Consider the following 20,131-nt stretch of genomic DNA (forward strand, 5'->3'; position numbering starts at 1 on the left):
CGAATGACCTCGATTTGCCATGTTTCTACGATGCTACACTTGTATTAATCAAAACAACAATTAGAATAACTGGAGACTCGTTTTATCCACTGCTTGGTGATATTTTTATTGCATGACACGCCGGGAAATCTTCTGCAAGTCAAATTTTATGCTGTATTTCGAAAATCGACATTTTCTCTGTTTACATTTTCAAGCCCCCAGACTAAGTTCTAAAGTTTCGCTGGTGCTTTTTTGGGTATTGTTCTTACAAAGAGTGGCTGGGAATTTGTAAGTTCACATTATTACGTGGGAAATTGATGATTAAGTGACAAAAATCTGTCAATAAGCTTCCCATTATAATTTGTCAACTTTCGAGGCATGTTGCAAAAGAATGACAGATGGCAGAAAAAAAAGTGAGACGATTTTGTTATGTGTGAAGTGAAGATTCTAAAACACCATAGAAATGGAAAATCGAGTGACAGGTGGTCTCTTCCGAGGCATTTATATACTCTTTTAGAATATGTAAAACAAGTCTGTTATCGGCGATATGAATGTCAAAACCATACTTCTATATCATGAGCATGTAACGTTACTTCAACCAACATGCTTGGCAATAGGTAGGCATGCTTCCCAGCCACACGGCCTGTACGTGGATATGCATGCTGGCTTTTCAATACACTGAACTATTTCTAACTTACAATGGTCGGTGATGCATTTATACTCAATATAACGTTACATTTAATCTTGCTAACAGACCTAAGTTATAGTGTATAAAACTTTGTATGTATGATGACTGCGATTTCTGTACATCAAAAGAACATGGCGGCTGCCAGTCAAATGTTTTGTATTATATGCATATGGGAAAAGATGGGGCTCTCGTTGATGAGAATTAGCCAATGTGGAGAACAACTTTGATTTTTTCCCCGCCATTTGACATTTTCTTTCACACTTGTGACAGTGGTGAATGGGTAGCGTGAGGACAGGAACCTCACTATTTTGAACTGTGGCTACATTTCTAATTGACTCTGGCTATTAATTAAAGTTGTATTACTCATCGAACCAAACAATCAAATCTTTCAGACAATCACACAACCACGTTTAGACGACTTCAGAATCATGACAATAGATGTTTACATATGTTATTTAACTGCGGGCAGTGCAGGCAGACGGTGACTATGAACAGCTGCCATAAAATATTCACACTTCATTATCGCCATTTCAAGGGTTTGGAAGGATGGGCAAGGGTGGTTTTGGACACCTGGGGGCAACACAGGTGATTACCTCCATCTTTAATTCGATCATCTCCCTAATACCACTTGATATGTACATCCCCAGAAACATCCCTGTGAAATTTCAGCAAAAATCAACCAAGTACTTTTGGAATGATAAATTTTGACGAATATAAATTCTTTTAGCCCTAATTTGCATATCAATGATGGGATCATCATGTCATGAACAATTCCTAATCTAAACACCCCTAAGAATGTTCCCACTAAATTTCAGACCGATCTGCTGAGTATTTTTGAGTTTAAGTTTTTTGACCAAAAATCCCATTTTTTGACCCAAATCACACACTTGTGGTAAGATCATTTTCATTTGAACAATATCCCATCTAGACATCCAAGGTAAGACACCCATCAAATATCATGCCAATACGGCGTATTCCGGTTATCGAACTTCCGGTTGTTTCGCAGGAAAGTATCGCGAGAGGGCGCACCATATCTGACAAAGTGAGGGCCAGAATTTTCGTCATGGCATCTAACAGTATGGCGATGTATGAAGCTGTCAACAAAATGGGCGTAAAAGAACTCCGTGCATTCATAAAAGAGTGGAAAATTACTACTTCTAAATCTACTAGATATCGCCAGAAATGCTGTCAACCTTGGTCTTGAAACACTAGAAAATGATAATTTTCTGAGAGAACGGACGAGGAGACGAATAGTGGATGTACGTCAAGCATCAAAAGATAGAACTAATCGACAGCGGAAACATTGAAAGTTGGACGGAGGACCTTCGAAATATACCCGATGTAGACATGATAAACATATTTCTTTACCTTACTGGTGTCTGTTGCTTGACAAAAGAACGATTAGAAAATTACAAATCTGACAACAGCTTCCAATCTGATTAAAATCCGATGTAGATGTTGGCTGATCGTTCATTGCTATTTTACCTTCGTTATTTTGCCTGAATTGACCTTCTTGGTACATGTTTACATTTTTTAGCTTGCCTGATCGCCTCCTCTACGATCAGGCTAAAAAATGTAAACATGTACCAAGAAAAATAATATCAGGCAAAATAACGAAGGTAAAATAGCAATGAACGATTAGCCGACATCTACATCGGGTTTTAATCAGATTGAACAGCTTCCAGCTACAGTCATTGCAATATTGAGAGTTCGGTCGACAATTACCAAGCCACATGTTTATATTGTAACTGATGTCGCCGCATACTTAGGCCTTTCTTGTTTATTAGAACAGTGGTGTAGCACCACGGGTGAAATCATAAAACTTTGTCCGGAAAAAAAAACATTTCATGTACTGGTTATAAGTTGGCATAAACATATTTTTATTGATATACTCATCTTTACTATCACACTTTTTTTAGCTTGCTATTCTTCATTCAGGACCATCAGTGTATAAAAAAACCCATTGAAGTCGGCAACGAATCATAAATATTGTTATTGATGTACCACACCGCCCACCCCTTCAATGAATCGGCCTTCCATGTAACGTTTACGTGGTTCACTCATCATACCATGTCTTATACCGATCTGATTAAACTCCGATGTAGATGTCGGCTGATCGTTCATTGCTATTTTACCTTCGTTATTTTGCCTGAATTGACCTTCGTGGTACATGTTTACGTTTTTGTCCTGATCGGTAGAGGAGGCGATCAAACATGTACCACGAAGGTCATTTCAGGCACAATAACGAAAGTAAAATAGCAATGAACGATTAGCCGACATCTACATCGGATTTTAATCAGATTGGTTTTATACAAGCTGCAATAACTGTAGCGTATATTGTGATTTTGAGGGTTCTTTCCTCTGTTTTTGTACCTTTTTCCGTTCCGATGTTTGACTGGAAGCAATCGCTACAATTTCTCCAACGGTAACGCAAATGGACGAGGTCACACTGAAAACGTGAGTGAGATGTCAGTGTACTACCCGTTTCAAAATGTTGCTACTTTTGGGTTTTCCTCACGGTCGAATTGCAGAGCCAAACTTACGCAAAATATTAGGAGAACAAGAGGTTAATTTGCTATTTCGTTATTTGATGGGCGATAATGCAATATTATAGCGTAAAGTTACGGGGAATGACAGAAAATCTTTAGTCAGTGGTTACGATGCCTATAGACTCTATGCTTTGCAACAATGCTCTACAATTCTGGCCCTCACTTCCGGTTCTAAAACAGCGCCCCTAGTGGCCAAACAATCATATCTTTTATCTTTTCGGGGCTTCTTCGATAACCGGAATACGGCGTATTGGTCCTACGGATTTTAAGTTGTTTACACACACAGACAGACAGACAATTTGCAATGCCTAAAGCACTACTGAATCGAAGAAGTTCAGTTGTACTAAATATTTGTCATCCATCAAACAAGTTTTTTTTCAAATTTGTAACAATTGACAAAATGCCAACATTCATAACATTTAGTGAGGCATCTAAAATACTTAAATATCTGTATGTCCAATCCTCTTACTAATGCAGCCATTGTGGTATGCGTGTTACTCAGGGAGTTGTCGTTATGGCACACTGGACTACCCAGCAAAATGTTAATTACTCTTAATTTGTCAAAGTTTGTGACTGTGTTTACTACTTATGTACAGTATGGTATGCCCTTTGCTAGTTCTGACTCCAGTGCTCCAAATTAATATACGAGTGGATTTACATAGTTTTATTGATAAATTCACCTGATGTCCTAGCCCAGACAACAATCTTACCTACAAATATGGCTGCCATTCGGTCAATTTGCATACGTTCCATATGACATGTCACCTTTTTGCCAAGCTTGAAAGAAACCAGATGTTGCTTGTCTGAGAAATGATGAATTATGGCTACACAGACAAATGGAGCTCATTAGTCTGGGGAAAAGTGAAAGATCAATCCATTTCCTAAAGGAATAAGGGTGGCCAGGGTACTAAACACTTAACACTTTTGCCATAACAACCCACTTGGTCACTACATTTCCTCCATGTATTTCCATCTATTATTATTATTTTGAAATTAGCTAATCCCAGAAATGTAATAAATATTAAGACAAAAATCACTTACCATCATGATTTTGTAACAGAATTGCTAAAATTTCACTAGAGTACAATTTATTTGCATCAAAGGGCATTTTAGTTTTGATTCTCTTCAGTAACCACTGCATCAAGCCTTGTTTGGCAGCTTCCGGAGCTACTTCAGGACGGAATTCTAGAATATTTTCAATTATACCTGTTCCAGAAAAGATAAAAGACAGTCAATTCAAAATGTTCTGTTCCTGGGTCATGTATTAAACTTACCTAAGGAGTTATGAATACTGTCAGCAGTTTAAACTTACCTAACGAGTTATGAATACTGTCAGCAGTTTAAACTTACCTAAGGAGTTATGAATACTGTCAGCAGTTTAAACTTACCTAACGAGTTATGAATACTGTCAGCAGTTTAAACTTACCTAAGGAGTTATGAATACTTCAGCAGTTTAAACTTACCTAAGGAGTTATGAATACTGTCAGCACTTTAAACTTACCTAAGGAGTTATGAATACTGTCAGCAGTTTAAACTTACCTAACGAGTTATGAATACTGTCAGCTGTTTAAACTTACCTAAGGAGTTATGAATACTGTCAGCAGTTTAAACTTACCTAACGAGTTATGAATACCGTCAGCACTTTAAACTTACCTAACGAGTTATGAATACTGTCAGCAGCTTAAACTTACGTAACGAGTTATGAATACCGTGAGCAGTTTAAACTTACGTAACGAGTTATGAATACCGTCAGCAGCTTAAACTTACCTAAGGAGTTATGAATACCGTCAGCAGTTTAAACTTACCTAAGGAGTTATGAATACCGTCAGCAGTTTAAACTTACCTAAGGAGTTATGAATACCGTCAGCAGTTTAAACTTACCTAACTAGTTATGAATACCATCAGCAGTTTAAACTTACCTAACTAGTTATGAATACCGTCAGCAGCTTAAACTTACCTAACGAGTTATGAATACCGTCAGCAGTTTAAACTTACCTAACTAGTTATGAATACCGTCAGCTGTTTAAACTTACCTAATGAGTTATGAATACCATCAGCAGTTTAAACTTACCTAACGAGTTATGAATACCGTCAGCAGTTTAAACTTACCTAACTAGTTATGAATACCATCAGCAGTTTAAACTTACCTAACGAGTTATGAATACTGTCAGCAGTTTAAACTTACCTAAGGAGTTATGAATACCATCAGCAGTTTACAACTTACCTAACGAGTTATGAATACCGTAAGCAGTTTAAACTTACTTAAGGAGTTAGGAATACCATCAGCAGTTTAAACTTACCTAACTAGTTATGAATACCGTAAGCAGTTTAAACTTACTTAAGGAGTTATGTATACCGTCAGCAGCTTAAACTTACCTAAGGAGTTATGAATACCATCAGCAGTTTAAACTTACCTAAGGAGTTATGAATACCGTCAGCACTTTAAACTTACCTAACGAGTTATGAATACTGTCAGCAGTTTAAACTTACCTAACGAGTTATGAATACCGTCAGCAGTTTAAACTTACCTAACGAGTTATGAATACCGTCAGCACTTTAAACTTACCTAAGGAGTTATGAATACTGTCAGCAGTTTAAACTTACCTAACGAGTTATGAATACCGTCAGCTGTTTAAACTTACCTAAGGAGTTATGAATACTGTCAGCAGTTTAAACTTACCTAAGGAGTTATGAATACCATCAGCAGTTTAAACTTACCTAAGGAGTTATGAATACTGTCAGCAGTTTAAACTTACCTAAGGAGTTATGAATACTATCAGCAGTTTAAACTTACCTAAGGAGTTATGAATACCATCAGCAGTTTAAACTTACCTAAGGAGTTATGAATACCATCAGCAGTTTAAACTTACCTAAGGAGTTATGAATACTGTCAGCAGTTTAAACTTACCTAAGGAGTTATGAATACTGTCAGCAGTTTAAACTTACCTAACGAGTTATGAATACCATCAGCAGTTTAAACTTACCTAACGAGTTATGAATACCATCAGCAGTTTAAACTAACCTAAGGAGTTATGAATACTGTCAGCAGTTTAAACTTACCTAAGGAGTTATGAATACTGTCAGCAGTTTAAACTTACCTAACGAGTTATGAATACCATCAGCAGTTTAAACTTACCTAACGAGTTATGAATACCGTCAGCAGTTTAAACTTACCTAAGGAGTTATGAATACCGTCAGCAGTTTAAACTTACCTAAGGAGTTATGAATACCGTCAGCAGCTTAAACTTACCTAACGAGTTATGAATACCGTCAGCAGTTTAAACTTACCTAACTAGTTATGAATACCGTCAGCTGTTTAAACTTACCTAATGAGTTATGAATACTGTCAGCAGTTTAAACTTACCTCAGGAGTTATGAATACCGTCAGCTGTTTAAACTTACCTAAGGAGTTATGAATACTGTCAGCAGCTTAAACTTACCTAAGGAGTTATGAATACTGTCAGCTGTTTAAACTTACCTAAGGAGTTATGAATACTGTCAGCAGTTTAAACTTACCTAAGGAGTTATGAATACTGTCAGCTGTTTAAAACTTACCTAACGAGTTATGAATACCGTCAGCAGTTTAAACTTACCTAAGGAGTTATGAATACTGACAGCAGTTTAAACTTACCTAACGAGTTATGAATACTGACAGCAGTTTAAACTTACCTAAGGAGTTATGAATACCGTCAGCTGTTTAAACTTACCTAAGGAGTTATGAATACCGTCAGCAGTTTAAACTTATCTAAGGAGTTATGAATACCATCAGCAGTTTAAACTTACCTAAGGAGTTATGAATACTGTCAGCAGTTTAAACTTACCTAACGAGTTATGAATACTGTCAGCAGTTTAAACTTACCTAACGAGTTATGAATACTGTCAGCAGTTTAAACTTACCTAAGGAGTTATGAATACTGTCAGCAGTTTAAACTTACCTAACGAGTTATGAATACTGTCAGCAGTTTAAACTTACCTAAGGAGTTATGAATACTTCAGCAGCTTAAACTTACCTAAGGAGTTATGAATACTGTCAGCACTTTAAACTTACCTAACGAGTTATGAATACTGTCAGCAGTTTAAACTTACCTAAGGAGTTATGAATACTGTCAGCAGTTTAAACTTACCTTACTAGTTATGAATACCATCAGCAGTTTAAACTTACCTAAGGAGTTATGAATACCATCAGCAGTTTAAACTTACCTAACGAGTTATGAATACCGTAAGCAGTTTAAACTTACCTAACGAGTTATGAATACCGTAAGCAGTTTAAACTTACCTAACGAGTTATGAATACCATCAGCAGTTTAAACTTACCTAAGGAGTTATGAATACCATCAGCTGTTTAAACTTACCTAAGGAGTTATGAATACCATCAGCAGTTTAAACTTACCTAACGAGTTATGAATACCATCAGCTTCCTCTTTCACACCTTCATCTAGCCTATCCATATTTTGTACCAGTGTAGCCACAACTTGGTTGTCTAACTAATGGAACAAAAAATGACAGGTATTTTGATTACCAATACATGTATATACCACATGGTAGAAAGAGGTTTGTAACCAAGCATAAAGACAATCATAAAATGTATGGTTTTAAATACAATATCCACAGAATCATAAAAGTGACACTTAATTTTTCCGTAATACACCTTAACATATACCTGTACAGTGTTCTGCCGAGGCCGCGGCCTTGCGACAGTGGCCCCCTAAAATTACAAATGACGCAATAATTGTCCCACCTTGCGTCATTTTGGTGCATTCATTGTAGGGCAGACACCTAAGTCCAGGAACAGGCCCTGGCGTCAATACCACAAAAAGTATACTGACTCTGTAAGCGACAGTTTTGTTGACATCATATAAGATACAGTGACAACGCGCAGTTCTATTGTTAACATGCAAAAAATGCATTAATATGCAACAAAAAGATTAACTTTGATAAACATAATCTTCAATTGAAACATTAGAGGGAGTCGAGTAGATGAGACGCCGGAATGGACGTCTCTCTTCCCATGTTTTGTCTACCGTCACTGTCGCGACCTCTGACCTACTCACTGACGTGTGCGAAACACTGAACTTGCTACGGGAAATCGGAACATCTATCTGCCACATAAGCCTTAGTAAACCAAATTTTATGGGACAGGTTGTGATATTCATTTGTTGATGGGTTAACAAAATGAGTACATGTGTATTTTGATTCTGACAAAGCTGCGTTAGGGGATCATGTTGCATGATGTTGACAGTGACACATGTGAATGTTGGGCACTGAATCAATGAGTGATCACTGGCAGCCACTAGAGACGGCCGATGCATGTGCGCCCGGTCAGACATGACAAATGAACTTGTTGTACAAATCAGAAAATAATTACAGTGGTATTACAATCATGCATCCTAACGTTGACGTTGTTGATAGTTTTAGTTCAAGATTTCATAGTTTCAAGGACACCTAATGTCAGCTTTCAGTATCAAGTTTACAATATGTAACTAATACTGTCATTTTGATATAGCAGGACGAAATCATGTTGTTACACAGCCAGTGATGGTAATTAATAAAAATAAATTATTTTAAAGTTTGTTTGACTGTATTATTTGTAAGTTTTTCGTTCACATTTGGTACTTTTTAAAGTCAGGGAGTTTATTTTCTTCAAAATGTTTTTTTTTTTAAAAAACTTGTCATGAATTTGAAGAGGGAATGATAAACATGGCAATGTAACAGTTGTAAAATTGAAACAAGTGGTTACAAGATTAGAATTTCTCAAAGTTTTTATTCAATCATATGTTCACTAATTTTGAAGTTGTTCTTTGTCCTGGTCTGAGAAAAGGAATCATAAATTTGAGCACTGCTATTCATTGATATTCAGATTAAAATTTGTGACTAGTAGCTGGCTGTTCAATCTTTCTAAACAATATATAATATACTCTGTAGAAATGACTTAAAATTACATAATTTTTATTGCCTTCTTTTTCTAAGGTGTAATGTGTAGTGTACAATTTTCAAAATACAGCTTACTGGGAACTGTTATTATGAATGGAATTGTTTTTATGAAGTTAGGTAATAATCTATGTGTAATGGAATGTCTCAGACCATGGTATCTCTATAGTAGTCTGAGGTAATATATATAATTCCATAGACAATAAATAATTGACCCCACTCCCTGTCAAATGACCCCACTTTTTGCAACCAAGGGGCCTTTGTCCCCACTAGTTGGAAACCTTGGCAGAACACTGCCTGTAATCACATCCCTATGTATTGCTATCGAGAAATCGCAATCTCTACCGAGCAGTAATTCTCCTTATCATATACCTATGCTCAGATCAATCGTTCTTGATGACGTTTAATGTGAAATATCACTTTCTGATATGGGACGTTAAACGCCATGATATTCACGTTAAACATCATCAAAACGGCAGTCAATGTTCGATGTTGGTGTTATTGCGTATGACCACAAAACTGATGTCTGAGTTATGGCTTTGATATGGAAAATTCGCAAACAAAATGGCTGCCAGGCGGCCATATTGGATCGTATCACGACAACAATGAATATGCACATGTATGTCATAGAACACTGTCCTAATACCAACTTTGAATGATATCTGTTCAAGCATGGCTTTGGACATGGTAAATTCGCAAACAAAATGGCTGCCAGGCGTGCATGACGTGACGTGCATATGTATGCCATTGTATGTTGCCCCTGTACCAAATTTGAAAAAAATCTGTCCACACATCTCCAAGAAACTGCTCTGGACGGACGGATGGTACCCAATCCATAAGTCCCCGTCCCGGACTTCGTCCGGTGGGGACTAATGATCAGAAAAGTGATCGTTTTGACAGGTAACAACCGTAACATTAGTACTACTGTAGATAGTATTCAGATATCAGTAAAGTACAGTTATAATATTATAGGAAGCAGTTATTTTAAATTAAAGTAACAACTTACCAATGCATCTATCAGAGCTGTGGCCCCATCCTCACTTTCACTGAGTGTGTCTACATCAGTCAATTCTTGTAGTAGGTCTACCGTAGCAACCGATATATCAGTGTTGTCATGTGTTAGTAACCCTAGCAATGACTGCACTGCATTCAAGTCAACAATGTGATGGTAAAGTTCGGGTACAGTTGCTATGACGTGCATTTCTTGTATGACATCATTTAAATTTATTTCAGATTCCATAAATCTAAAATCAAAAAGAATGTAAAATATTATACAAAATGTCAAAACATAATACATACACTACCAACATAAAGTATTGTCAAACCCTGTGATGCTGTGATGCACATGCATAAAAATGTTCATTGATGTATAAACATGGAATGAATGCATTCTGAATAAAGTTTGACACCTTTAACCCAATTTGTATCATTTTTCTTTGGACAAAATTGTATCATTCGATACTACAGGTACCATTCCAATGTTAAGATATATGATGTTCCCCTCATTTGCATACCATTTGTATACATTATCACCTGCTCACTCAAATACTTGATTGACAGGCTTATTTCAGTGTTTCGGCACACTTTTCAAAAGAACGACGCCTAAAATTTACATGTAAAGTATTTACATGTATTTACATTGGATCATTTAAATGACCCTAGTAGGTGTCAGCCAGGTGATTATTGTTTACATTAATAACAGAAAGATGCCTATATATAGAGGAAAAGAATTATAAACCGAATTTGCTAGGCATATTTGCATACTTTTTTGAATGTTTCTTCACTTGTCTATTAATACCTGCTGTTATCTTTGCAATATATGTGATCATTCAATTGTTGCTATGGGCATGGTCTTGCTGCTAGGCATATTTGCATACATTTTTTGAATGTTTACTAACTTGCCTACCAGATCATGAGATGATATTGTTATTTGATCGAAATATACTGGCATTTGGTTGTTGCTAATGCCATGGTCATGGTTGTTAGGGCCAATTGGGTCAAAATGTTTTGAACAAAATCTGCAGAATAACACTTCTAGAAACATCTTAACAAATTTCGGTCTCTTTCACCAAGTACATTTTGAGAAATAAATTTTTGACCAAAATTCACATTTTTACACCTATTTTGCATATTACTGATGAGATCATTATATACTTCATATTTCTTCTATCTAATGGAGTTGTAGCACAACTGTCCAGTTTTTAAAAATGTTTATCTACCTGCTGATCTACGCTAGTTATAGGTGTTCATTTGCTGAATGATTATCCAGTTGTGTACCCAACCCTGTTGTTATCTTTGCAATATATGCAATCATTTGGCTGTTGCTATGGGCATGGTCATGTTGCTAGACATATTTGCATATTTTTTGAATGTTTGTTCACTTGTCTATGAATTCCTGTTGCTATCGGCTTTGTCTTGTTGCTAGGTATGTTTACATACATGTTTTGAATGTTTATTCATTTGTCTATTAATCTCTGTTCTCTTTGCAATATGTGATCATTTGGCAGTTGCTATGGGTGTGCTCTTGTTGCTAGGCATATCTTCATACTTTTTGAATGTTTACATGTCTGAGAATCCCTGTTATCTTTGAGAAATACACCACCATTTGGCTGTTGCTATGGGCGTGGCCATGGTTGCTAGGGATATTTGCATTCATTTTTTGAATGTTTACTCACTTGCCTACCAGATGATGTTGTTATTGGACCAAAATATACTGCCATTGTTGCAAAGGGCATGGTCATGGTTGCTAGGGCCAATTGTATCAAAATGTTTTGAAGAAAATCTGCAGAATATCACTTCTAGGAACATCTCACCAAATTTCAGTCTCATTCACCAAGTGCTTTTTGAGATACAAGATAATATGCATATGACGTCATCTGCCATGGGAACGAGGCTAAATCACGACTGACGTCATATTGAGTGGCAAAAGTGAGTGGCATTGTAACATGTGTCTTCTGCTTCCAGCACTTCATTTGAAATTTCAGTACATGTATGGGAAAGAGTTGCTGTGCCTTTGGATGTACTAACCGCCATAGAAAAGGATGTAATTTGTCCTTTTACTGACTTCTGAAAAGGATTTATAGATCGATGACGACAGTGGCTTTCAGCAATAAATCAAAAGAATCTAGAACCGAAACAGGCATGGTTGTGTAGCATGCATTTGATTATGGTAGGCTGTTTTTGAAACACCTTCGCCAAATAATTTCGGTTTCAAGATGATTGATGGCCTCAGCACCACACTTGATATTTTTGAAGTTTAAATTCATACACAAGTCTTTTTTGCTATTGACAGAAACACTATGATTACGAAAATGGTGCATTCACCCAGTGAACTAGTATGAGTGTTGACAGCATGATGTGTAGTGTACAAACTGGGAAGAAAAAAAATGTGCTGAAAATTGTCCATAGGAAATATGTCAACAACATTCAATAGTGTCTTATTTATTTCACCATAACTTACTAACTCAATGTAAGTAACATAGTTAAGGACGGTCATAGGAATGATAGTCTGGATGCCAACATGGTTTCTATCTATGAGTGGAGGTGTAAATAGTAATGATACTGTATAGGAACAAGTCATTGAGAATGACATAGTCCCCGTTATAATTGGGTTTTAAGGAATTATCACTACTCTGATCACGCAACAACATTTGTGAACCTAAAACAAACAGACTTAGATATGTTGTGTGTGCTTGTTGGACATGGAATATGCCTCCAACAATAAAGGATTGGTTGAGTATGGGGGATCATATCACGATGAAAATGGAGTCTGAGTTATGGCTTTGGACATGGAAAATTCACAAACAAAATGGCTGCCAGGCAGCCATATTGGATTGTATCACGACGAAAATGGATATGCACATGTATGTCATAGAACATTGTCCTAATACTAACTTTGAATGAGATCTGTTCAAGAATGTCTGAGTTATGGCTTTGGACATGGAAAATTCGCAAACAATATGGCTGCCAGGCAGTGATATTGGATCGTATCACGATGAAAATGGATATGCACATTTATGTTATAGAACACTGTCCTAATACCAACTTTGAATGAGATCTGTTCAAGCATGTCTGAGTTATGGCTTTGGACATGGAAAAATTGCAAACAAAATGGCTGCCAGGCATCGTTGTGGTCTTGTATTGTCACATGTTTGGCTTGTGAACACAAGTTTACATCTATTATTGTCTAGGGCATAATACTCTAGTCCGAGTCTGAAACCCATATAAAACCTAAGAAACTCGCATTCGGATCGGACAGAACAGAAGTAGGTCTCATCGACTTGTTGGGGACTCGAATTATTGCTTGTTTTTATCACGGTATACAGGTGATTATTATATATCGGTAGAGGGGTAGTGTTGTCAAGTTTTGTGCAGTCACCGCGGCCGCGGCAGTAAGCTTATACTAGGATAGTTCCGCCGATCAAAGCTGAAGCAGTGTATGTACAATGTACGTATGGAATCGGGAGAGCACAGCGCACGTTCGTGTCGGGTTAAATTTATCCACGTGTTGATGTAATCCATATTTATCAATCAGATATATTGTAAAATTCTTCAAGTCGTACAGAAATAACGTCTCTAACTTCAAAACAAACCCTGAGAAACTGGACCGGACGTGGCTAGCCAAAGTATCTAGTTGCAGGCTTTCTTTCATAACCATGTGCTGGGGTCACGACCTTGATTGCCGACGTCAATATTGTCCAATCATATTTAATATCATGAACACATCGCGATATTTGATTTGTTGGTTTCCTAAACTGTATACTTCGAATACCATGATTCGTTACAGAATTCTTCTAATGAATATTAAATAGGCTTGTTGCATTAAATTAAGTGATATCGCAACAAGGGAAACCATACAAGTTTTCTTACAGACAAGTTGCTAAAGTCATGTAAATGACAACACTAAACTCACAAAATTTCCTCAATTCTTTACAATTTTATTGCTGATAATATGGCAATCTAATAGATGATATGCACGTACGTCATCCGTTACCTAGCAACCCAGGCGGCGCCATATTGAGTGGCAAGAACGAACAATGGCGGGTAAACAAAGTACGTCGTTAGCCGCGCCTCTGGGCGGAGTTCAACCTCTACGTTCCTCAAAGTACGTGGGATGCAAAACAACGCTACCTTCAAAAGTTACATATTTGTGGACTAAAATCGGACCCGTACACATTTTTGAAGTCCGATTTCGACTGCAATGAGCCAAAGTTGTGGCCGGAGGTAACCTACGCTGATATTTATGCATACTTTATTAGCAAGCCGAGTTTGTACACTCACTCACAACTGAAATCGTACAAAAGTTTAGATGCATACCAATTCGTTGTTACCGGACAAACTTTTGATGTAATGTGCAAAAAAATCAAAATCAATGACGACCCCAACACTGGATTTCTGTTTGTGGGAAAAGTACGGCATTCACAGAGCATCTTCACTTCGCCCCCGAACCGCGTATGGGTTGCACTCACAGCAGACGGTACAGTGACTACCGCTCATTGTATTTGTATGGCTGGGCTTGGTGAAGCCTGTTCTCATGTAGGAGCGATCCTATTCTACATCGATGCAGTGACTCAATTCAAAAGAAGAACTGACATGTCAGCATGCACCTCAAAAGTCTGTTCATGGCTACCACCGACTCTGAAAAAGGTTACATTTGAAGAAATCTCGAACATAAACTTCGCCAGACCAAACAAGAAATACAAACTGCTTTGCAACGCCAGTGCCACGGAACGTGTGATTACCGGTAGTGACAAAGGGAAAGCCCCGACTAGAAAGTCTGCACCATCGTTAACACAGGGCGAATTAAAAGACTTCGTGGTTAAACTCGAGCAAACAGGTGTAAAAAGTGCCGTGTTACGTGTACATCCTGACACATACAAGCAATTTGTACCCACGTCAACAAAGCTGGTCAAGCCGCTCACTGAACTCTACAACCCGTCCTTCCATGACCTCGCGTACAATGAACTGTTGCTAAAGTGTGACAATGTTTATGAAAACATGACCTTATCAAAATATGAGGCTGAGGACATAGAAATTGCTACACGCAAACAGGCCACTTCCAATATTTGGTTTAGACAACGTGCAGGCTTGATTACTGCAAGTAGATTTAAATCAGTATGTAGTACAGATCCAAGTATGCCCTCCCAGAGTCTAATTCTCAGCATATGTCACCCTCTTAAACACAAATTTTCAACAGAAGCTACATGTTATGGTTGTGTGCATGAAAAAGATGCCATTGAAAGATTGAAAATACGTATGATAAATGAAGGGCATGTAGGAGTTCAAATTTTACAGTGTGGACTGTACAGTAGCACCAAATATCCCTTTCTTGCAGGTTCCCCTGATGCTTTAATTAGATGTGAGTGTCATGGGATTTTTACAGTTGAAGTAAAGTGTCCCCTCAAATGTAAACATAGGACTCCACAAATGCAAACAGAATTAGATGCATCATTTTGTATGCAGAACATTGATGGAAAGTATGTTTTAAAGCGAACTCATCAATATTTTTATCAAGTTCAGTTACAAATGTTTTTAGTTGGTATTTCATCCAGCTATTTTGTTATTTGGTCACCTGAGGGTGAAGTAATTCAGCAAGTATATTTTGATGAAATCTTCATGGAGCAGATGATAAAGAAAGCTGATAAATTCTTCAGGCATTGCATTCTCCCTGAAATACTAGCCAAGTGGTACTCTAGAAAATATCTACAACTGGGGAGCACAGAGAACCAGCCAGAAAGTCAGTTGTCATGTGATACACATTCAGATACGTCTGTTTGTTATTGCCGTGGTGAGAGTTTTGGGAGGGACATGATTGTTTGCAGTAGCAAAGATTGTCAAGTGAAATACTATCACTTGGATTGTTTGAAAATTAAGCATGCTAAGAAGGGGAAGTGGTTTTGTCCAAGTTGTTCAAAGAAAAGGACAGGGAAAAAATAGACTGTCCTGCACAGTAACACACCACTGTTGATGATGACTAGGTCCTAGGTAAAACAATGGGTAACACCAGTAGAAAGGTCTGTAATTAGTAGCATTCATGTAAATAAAATATATTTACTGCACTAATATACTTGTGTATTATTTGAAATTACAGGAGGTTAGTCAGGTGACCCCTTTATATTTTTAAAATCCATAAGTTTAATATTTGAACTTGCCTCATTGAACAGTAGTGTGTACCTGCACAGGACAATAATTAAGAGAAGAAATGGAGAAACAAGTAATACAAAGACTATAGTTTTTTTAATTCTGAAACAGTTCAAAATGAATTAGTACATTTCATTAAATCTCTCCCTGTTGTTGTAAATATTTCATTAGGACATAAAAAAATCAATATCAGTTCTGTATAATTTGTGTAGTAAAGCTATAAGAAGTACAACAGTAATACTATTACACATTTATATCTATAATGAATGTAATTCGAGGTAAAATATAAACTTACAATAAATTACTGACACTATTCAACATTGTCTTTACAATTCATTTGACAGCTGTTTGTTATTGCATGTACAGGAAATTATTTGTAAACAAACAATAAATACAAGGGACCAAATCAAAATCACAGTTTGAAACTTCATACATTGTTAAAATGCACTCTACAGTACACTGACCTCAGATTACAAGTTACAAAATGTAGGTTTTAATAGCAATTGTCTCACCAAGCACAGAAGAATAATTCTTTGCAATCTTCTCAATTCTAACTACTGATAAGATAAACTCTTACTATTGACTTTGAGTTAGGCGTAATAAAAAAAAAATTGTGTGGTTCTGAACTTCTGATTACATTCAATTTGAGAATAGTTGGGATAGGGCAATTTTTTTTTTCATTTCCTAGTCTCTAGTTCAGGTAGTTATGTTTTCTGTTGTTTTCCATATTGTACCCATGTCATTGATTTCTTCTCATCACATATGGTCATTACAGATTAGAAGAATTTTATGTTGTGTTTGTTTATTAGATGATGTAGGTTTCCACATCCATCATTACTTCCTAGACTTTAAATTTGTTGCGATTTTAGCATTTTTTTTTGCTCAAATATGTAACCCAAACCAAACAATTATTTTGTTTGACCTAAGACACTGACATGGTTCCTTTCTTTTTGTTTTGTTAACAAGAACAATACACATTCATATACCAAGACCTTAGCACTATGTTATAGAATACTATTAAATCAATTGTGGATCAGACATTGTCGTTTCATGTATAGCATGCCATGTATACAGTGTAAAGGCTATATGGATACAACTTTTTTCAGTGTTTGTGAGAGCTAATATAAATACTAGAGTGAACCTGGGTGTCTCTAGTGAGGTGATTTACAGAATGCACACATCCTGGAAGCAGATTGTGATTCAGCTGTGTTTTTTTTTAAGTATCTTGGGGAACAACAGATTCACAAAGATTGCACAAAGCTGAACAAACTATGGCTATATCATCCACTACAGTATTACCACCACACGTTTTATTCATGATCATTTTAATGGGGAGGGTTCCTTGTAATATTCTATATTTATTTCTTAGAAGGCCAATCACTCTTTCAACATGGATTCTCACATGAGCTAATTCCCTGGACCAATCAATATCCTTCCTTTCAAGTTGCAGTTTCCCTTTGGTAAATGCAGGAATTTTTAATACTGCTCTATAAGCACTAACAGAAGCTTCAATAGTAAACCCTCTATCTGCTAGAACTTCATCCCCGGGTAACAATTTTTTCAGGATTCCACAACTTTCGGTCAAGTAAACATCTGAGACCCTCCCTCCCCATGCTTTGGATATATATATTATTGTACCTTGTGGTGATATTCCAATTAAAAATTTTGCAGTGTTATGATGTTTATAATTGGACCATGTCTGCGCCCTGGCTACTAGATCTGTTGGTCTTTCACTAAAAACTTCGAAACAATCTAAAATAACAACACAATTTTTGAAGTGATCTCTAAAACATAATGGCATGGTTGAACGTAAAACTTCTCTGTCAGGCCATATAATAAATGATGACAACCTTGAGGACATTACTGGGACCCACCTGTTAAAAATTCTGCTGATTGTGGACTGGTCAACTCCAAATCGATATGATAAATCTTCATCAAGTAAATTTAACCTAAGTTTCATAAGAACAGATAAAAACTCCTGGAATTGTGTCAATTTGTTTTGTGAATATGTCTTAATGTGTGAAGCAACTAAATTAAAAACCATTTTAACTATAACAAAGTTAGGTAATCCTGTATAAAAACTACATTTCTTTTCATTCAAACTAAAAGTTTCTTCAGAAAAAGATATGGTATCTAGTCTTTCTTTCATCCTGTCCCTTTCAATTTTCAAATTCTGATTGTCATCTCTTAACTGTTTGTTTTCAATAATCAGCCGACTATTCATTTCCTTTAGCTCTGCAACTTCTGATCTCAGTTTTATACTCGCATCATTATTCTCTTGAGTCAGGTCCTTGGTTAACATCTCTTCCTGTTTTCCAAATTTGGTTTCCTGCTCAGTTTCATTGGATTCCTCATCAGGCACCATACAAGCTTTAAATTTACTGCTTCTCCGTTCAAACCTCTGAAGATCAGTTTCCGCCTTTCTTTTTCTTTGTTGTGTGATGAACGAAAACACTGATGGTACATAGTCTGGATGATTGGGGTCGTCATTCTTGGCACCTTGAATGAAAGACAAAATATCTAGGTTACCGCAATATTCATACATGGGAATAATTATACAAAAAGTGATACTGAAAAACAAGGGTTATTAGCTGTAGTCATTTTCCTCAGGATAATTAAAAAGAATTTCATTTATAGAATGTCAGATGTACAATAGTAATAATTGTCCAGTATATTCAAGGTCTAGTCATGGAAATATCACCCATATGTGTGATACTTCATTTCTTAGTCTAGTTCCTATAATTTGTATAAAATATCATTACCATTTATATTTCTATGAAAAATGTTCTTCATTTTTCTTTCTTTCAAGAACCACTACTACTGATACTCAAAACCAATGAGCTACTAGTATACAAATCTCCTATGCTATACTTGCATGTCGAAAAGAAACAATCGTGTCTGAAGCAAAAACTTGCATCACGGCTAACTTTTACAGAAATAAACAAACTGATAAGAGTCGCTTGAACCTACATAAGAGGGATCGTGTGTTGTTTTTTGTATCAAGTTTGACAGTGATAAGAAGTAGACTTTTTTCGGCACCATCAAAGGCATTTTTCATCGCCCACAACTGTTACAATGCGAAGTTCTGTTCACAGGCAATGGTGTACAACGCGCTGTCAACACTCGTACTAGTCCTGCTTGCAGACGGTGCACGGGTCTTCATTACTGACAGGACCCTCAACACCAGAAGGAAGTAGGACTACACTCGTACTAGCTATTTTGTACTAGTTCACTGAGCGAACGCGCCATATTTTCATTAGTCCTGCTTGCATACGGAGTGAGTTGTACCTTCGGAATTCGGACAACGCGGTGGTGAGGGTCATATCATCATGTCGACCCGTACAAGCAGGACTACATTTTCATAATCGTAGCATTTCTGTCAATAGCAAAAAGAACTATTGCATGAATTTGAACTTCGAAAATATCAGGTGTGGTACTTGGATAATCAATCATCTTGAAACTTAAAAATATTTGGGGGAGGCGTTTCAAAGACAACTTTATTTTTCTACTTACCGGTAATGAAATGCTTGCTACACAGCCATGCATGTTTTGGTTCTAGATTCTTCCGATTTATTGCCGAAAGCCACTGTCGCCGTCGATCTAAATCCTTTGGAATTCGGTAAAAGGAAAAATCACATCCTTTTTTATGACGGTTTGTACATCCAAAGGCACAGCAACTCTTTCCCATGGTACTGAAATTTCAAATTAGGCGCTAGTGGAAGCAGAAGACTCGCATTTGCTTACACAAGTTACAGTGCATGCCACTCGCTTTTGCCACTCAATATGGCGGCCGTCGTGAATTAGCCTCGTTCCCGTGACGGATGACGTCATATGCATATCATCTATA

General features: G+C 36.8%; 2 protein-coding genes across 3 annotated transcripts in view; both read right to left on the bottom strand.

Annotated features, from left to right (window-relative positions):
- Positions 1 to 20,131, bottom strand: part of LOC144437109 (beta-catenin-like protein 1) — a 64,780-nt gene that overhangs the window by 39,028 nt on the left and 5,621 nt on the right. The window contains exons 4-6 of the mRNA XM_078125961.1: positions 10,151 to 10,388; positions 7,607 to 7,700; positions 4,258 to 4,422 (exon numbers count right to left, since the gene is read on the bottom strand). Coding sequence (XP_077982087.1) covers positions 4,258 to 4,422; positions 7,607 to 7,700; positions 10,151 to 10,388 — 497 coding nt within the window. The remainder of the gene's footprint in view (positions 1 to 4,257; positions 4,423 to 7,606; positions 7,701 to 10,150; positions 10,389 to 20,131) is intronic.
- LOC144437668 (uncharacterized) lies at positions 16,434 to 19,987 on the bottom strand. 2 transcript variants are annotated; one of them, XM_078126672.1, is made up of 2 exons: positions 19,798 to 19,987; positions 16,434 to 18,783 (listed from the first exon to the last, which is right to left on the bottom strand). In XM_078126672.1, the coding sequence occupies exons 1-2, from the start codon at positions 19,970 to 19,972 to the stop codon at positions 17,501 to 17,503; spliced, it is 1,458 nt and encodes a 485-aa protein (XP_077982798.1). In that variant the 5' UTR covers positions 19,973 to 19,987; the 3' UTR covers positions 16,434 to 17,500. The 2 variants fall into 2 exon arrangements, with proteins under 2 accessions (XP_077982798.1, XP_077982799.1); XM_078126673.1 differs by having other exon boundaries at positions 16,434 to 18,775; positions 19,798 to 19,902.

Source organism: Glandiceps talaboti, chromosome 7, assembly GCF_964340395.1.
Source record: "Glandiceps talaboti chromosome 7, keGlaTala1.1, whole genome shotgun sequence".
NCBI classification, from domain to species: Eukaryota; Metazoa; Hemichordata; class Enteropneusta; family Spengelidae; genus Glandiceps; species Glandiceps talaboti.

Coding starts and splice junctions, on each gene's coding strand:
- LOC144437668 (XM_078126672.1), bottom strand. CDS start 19,972: ATGGGAAAGAGTTGCTGTGCCTTTGGATGTACAAACCGTCATAAAAAA. Junction 18,784..19,797: donor TAGCAAGCATTTCATTACCG/GTAAGTAGAAAA, acceptor CTTTCATTCAAG/GTGCCAAGAATGACGACCCC.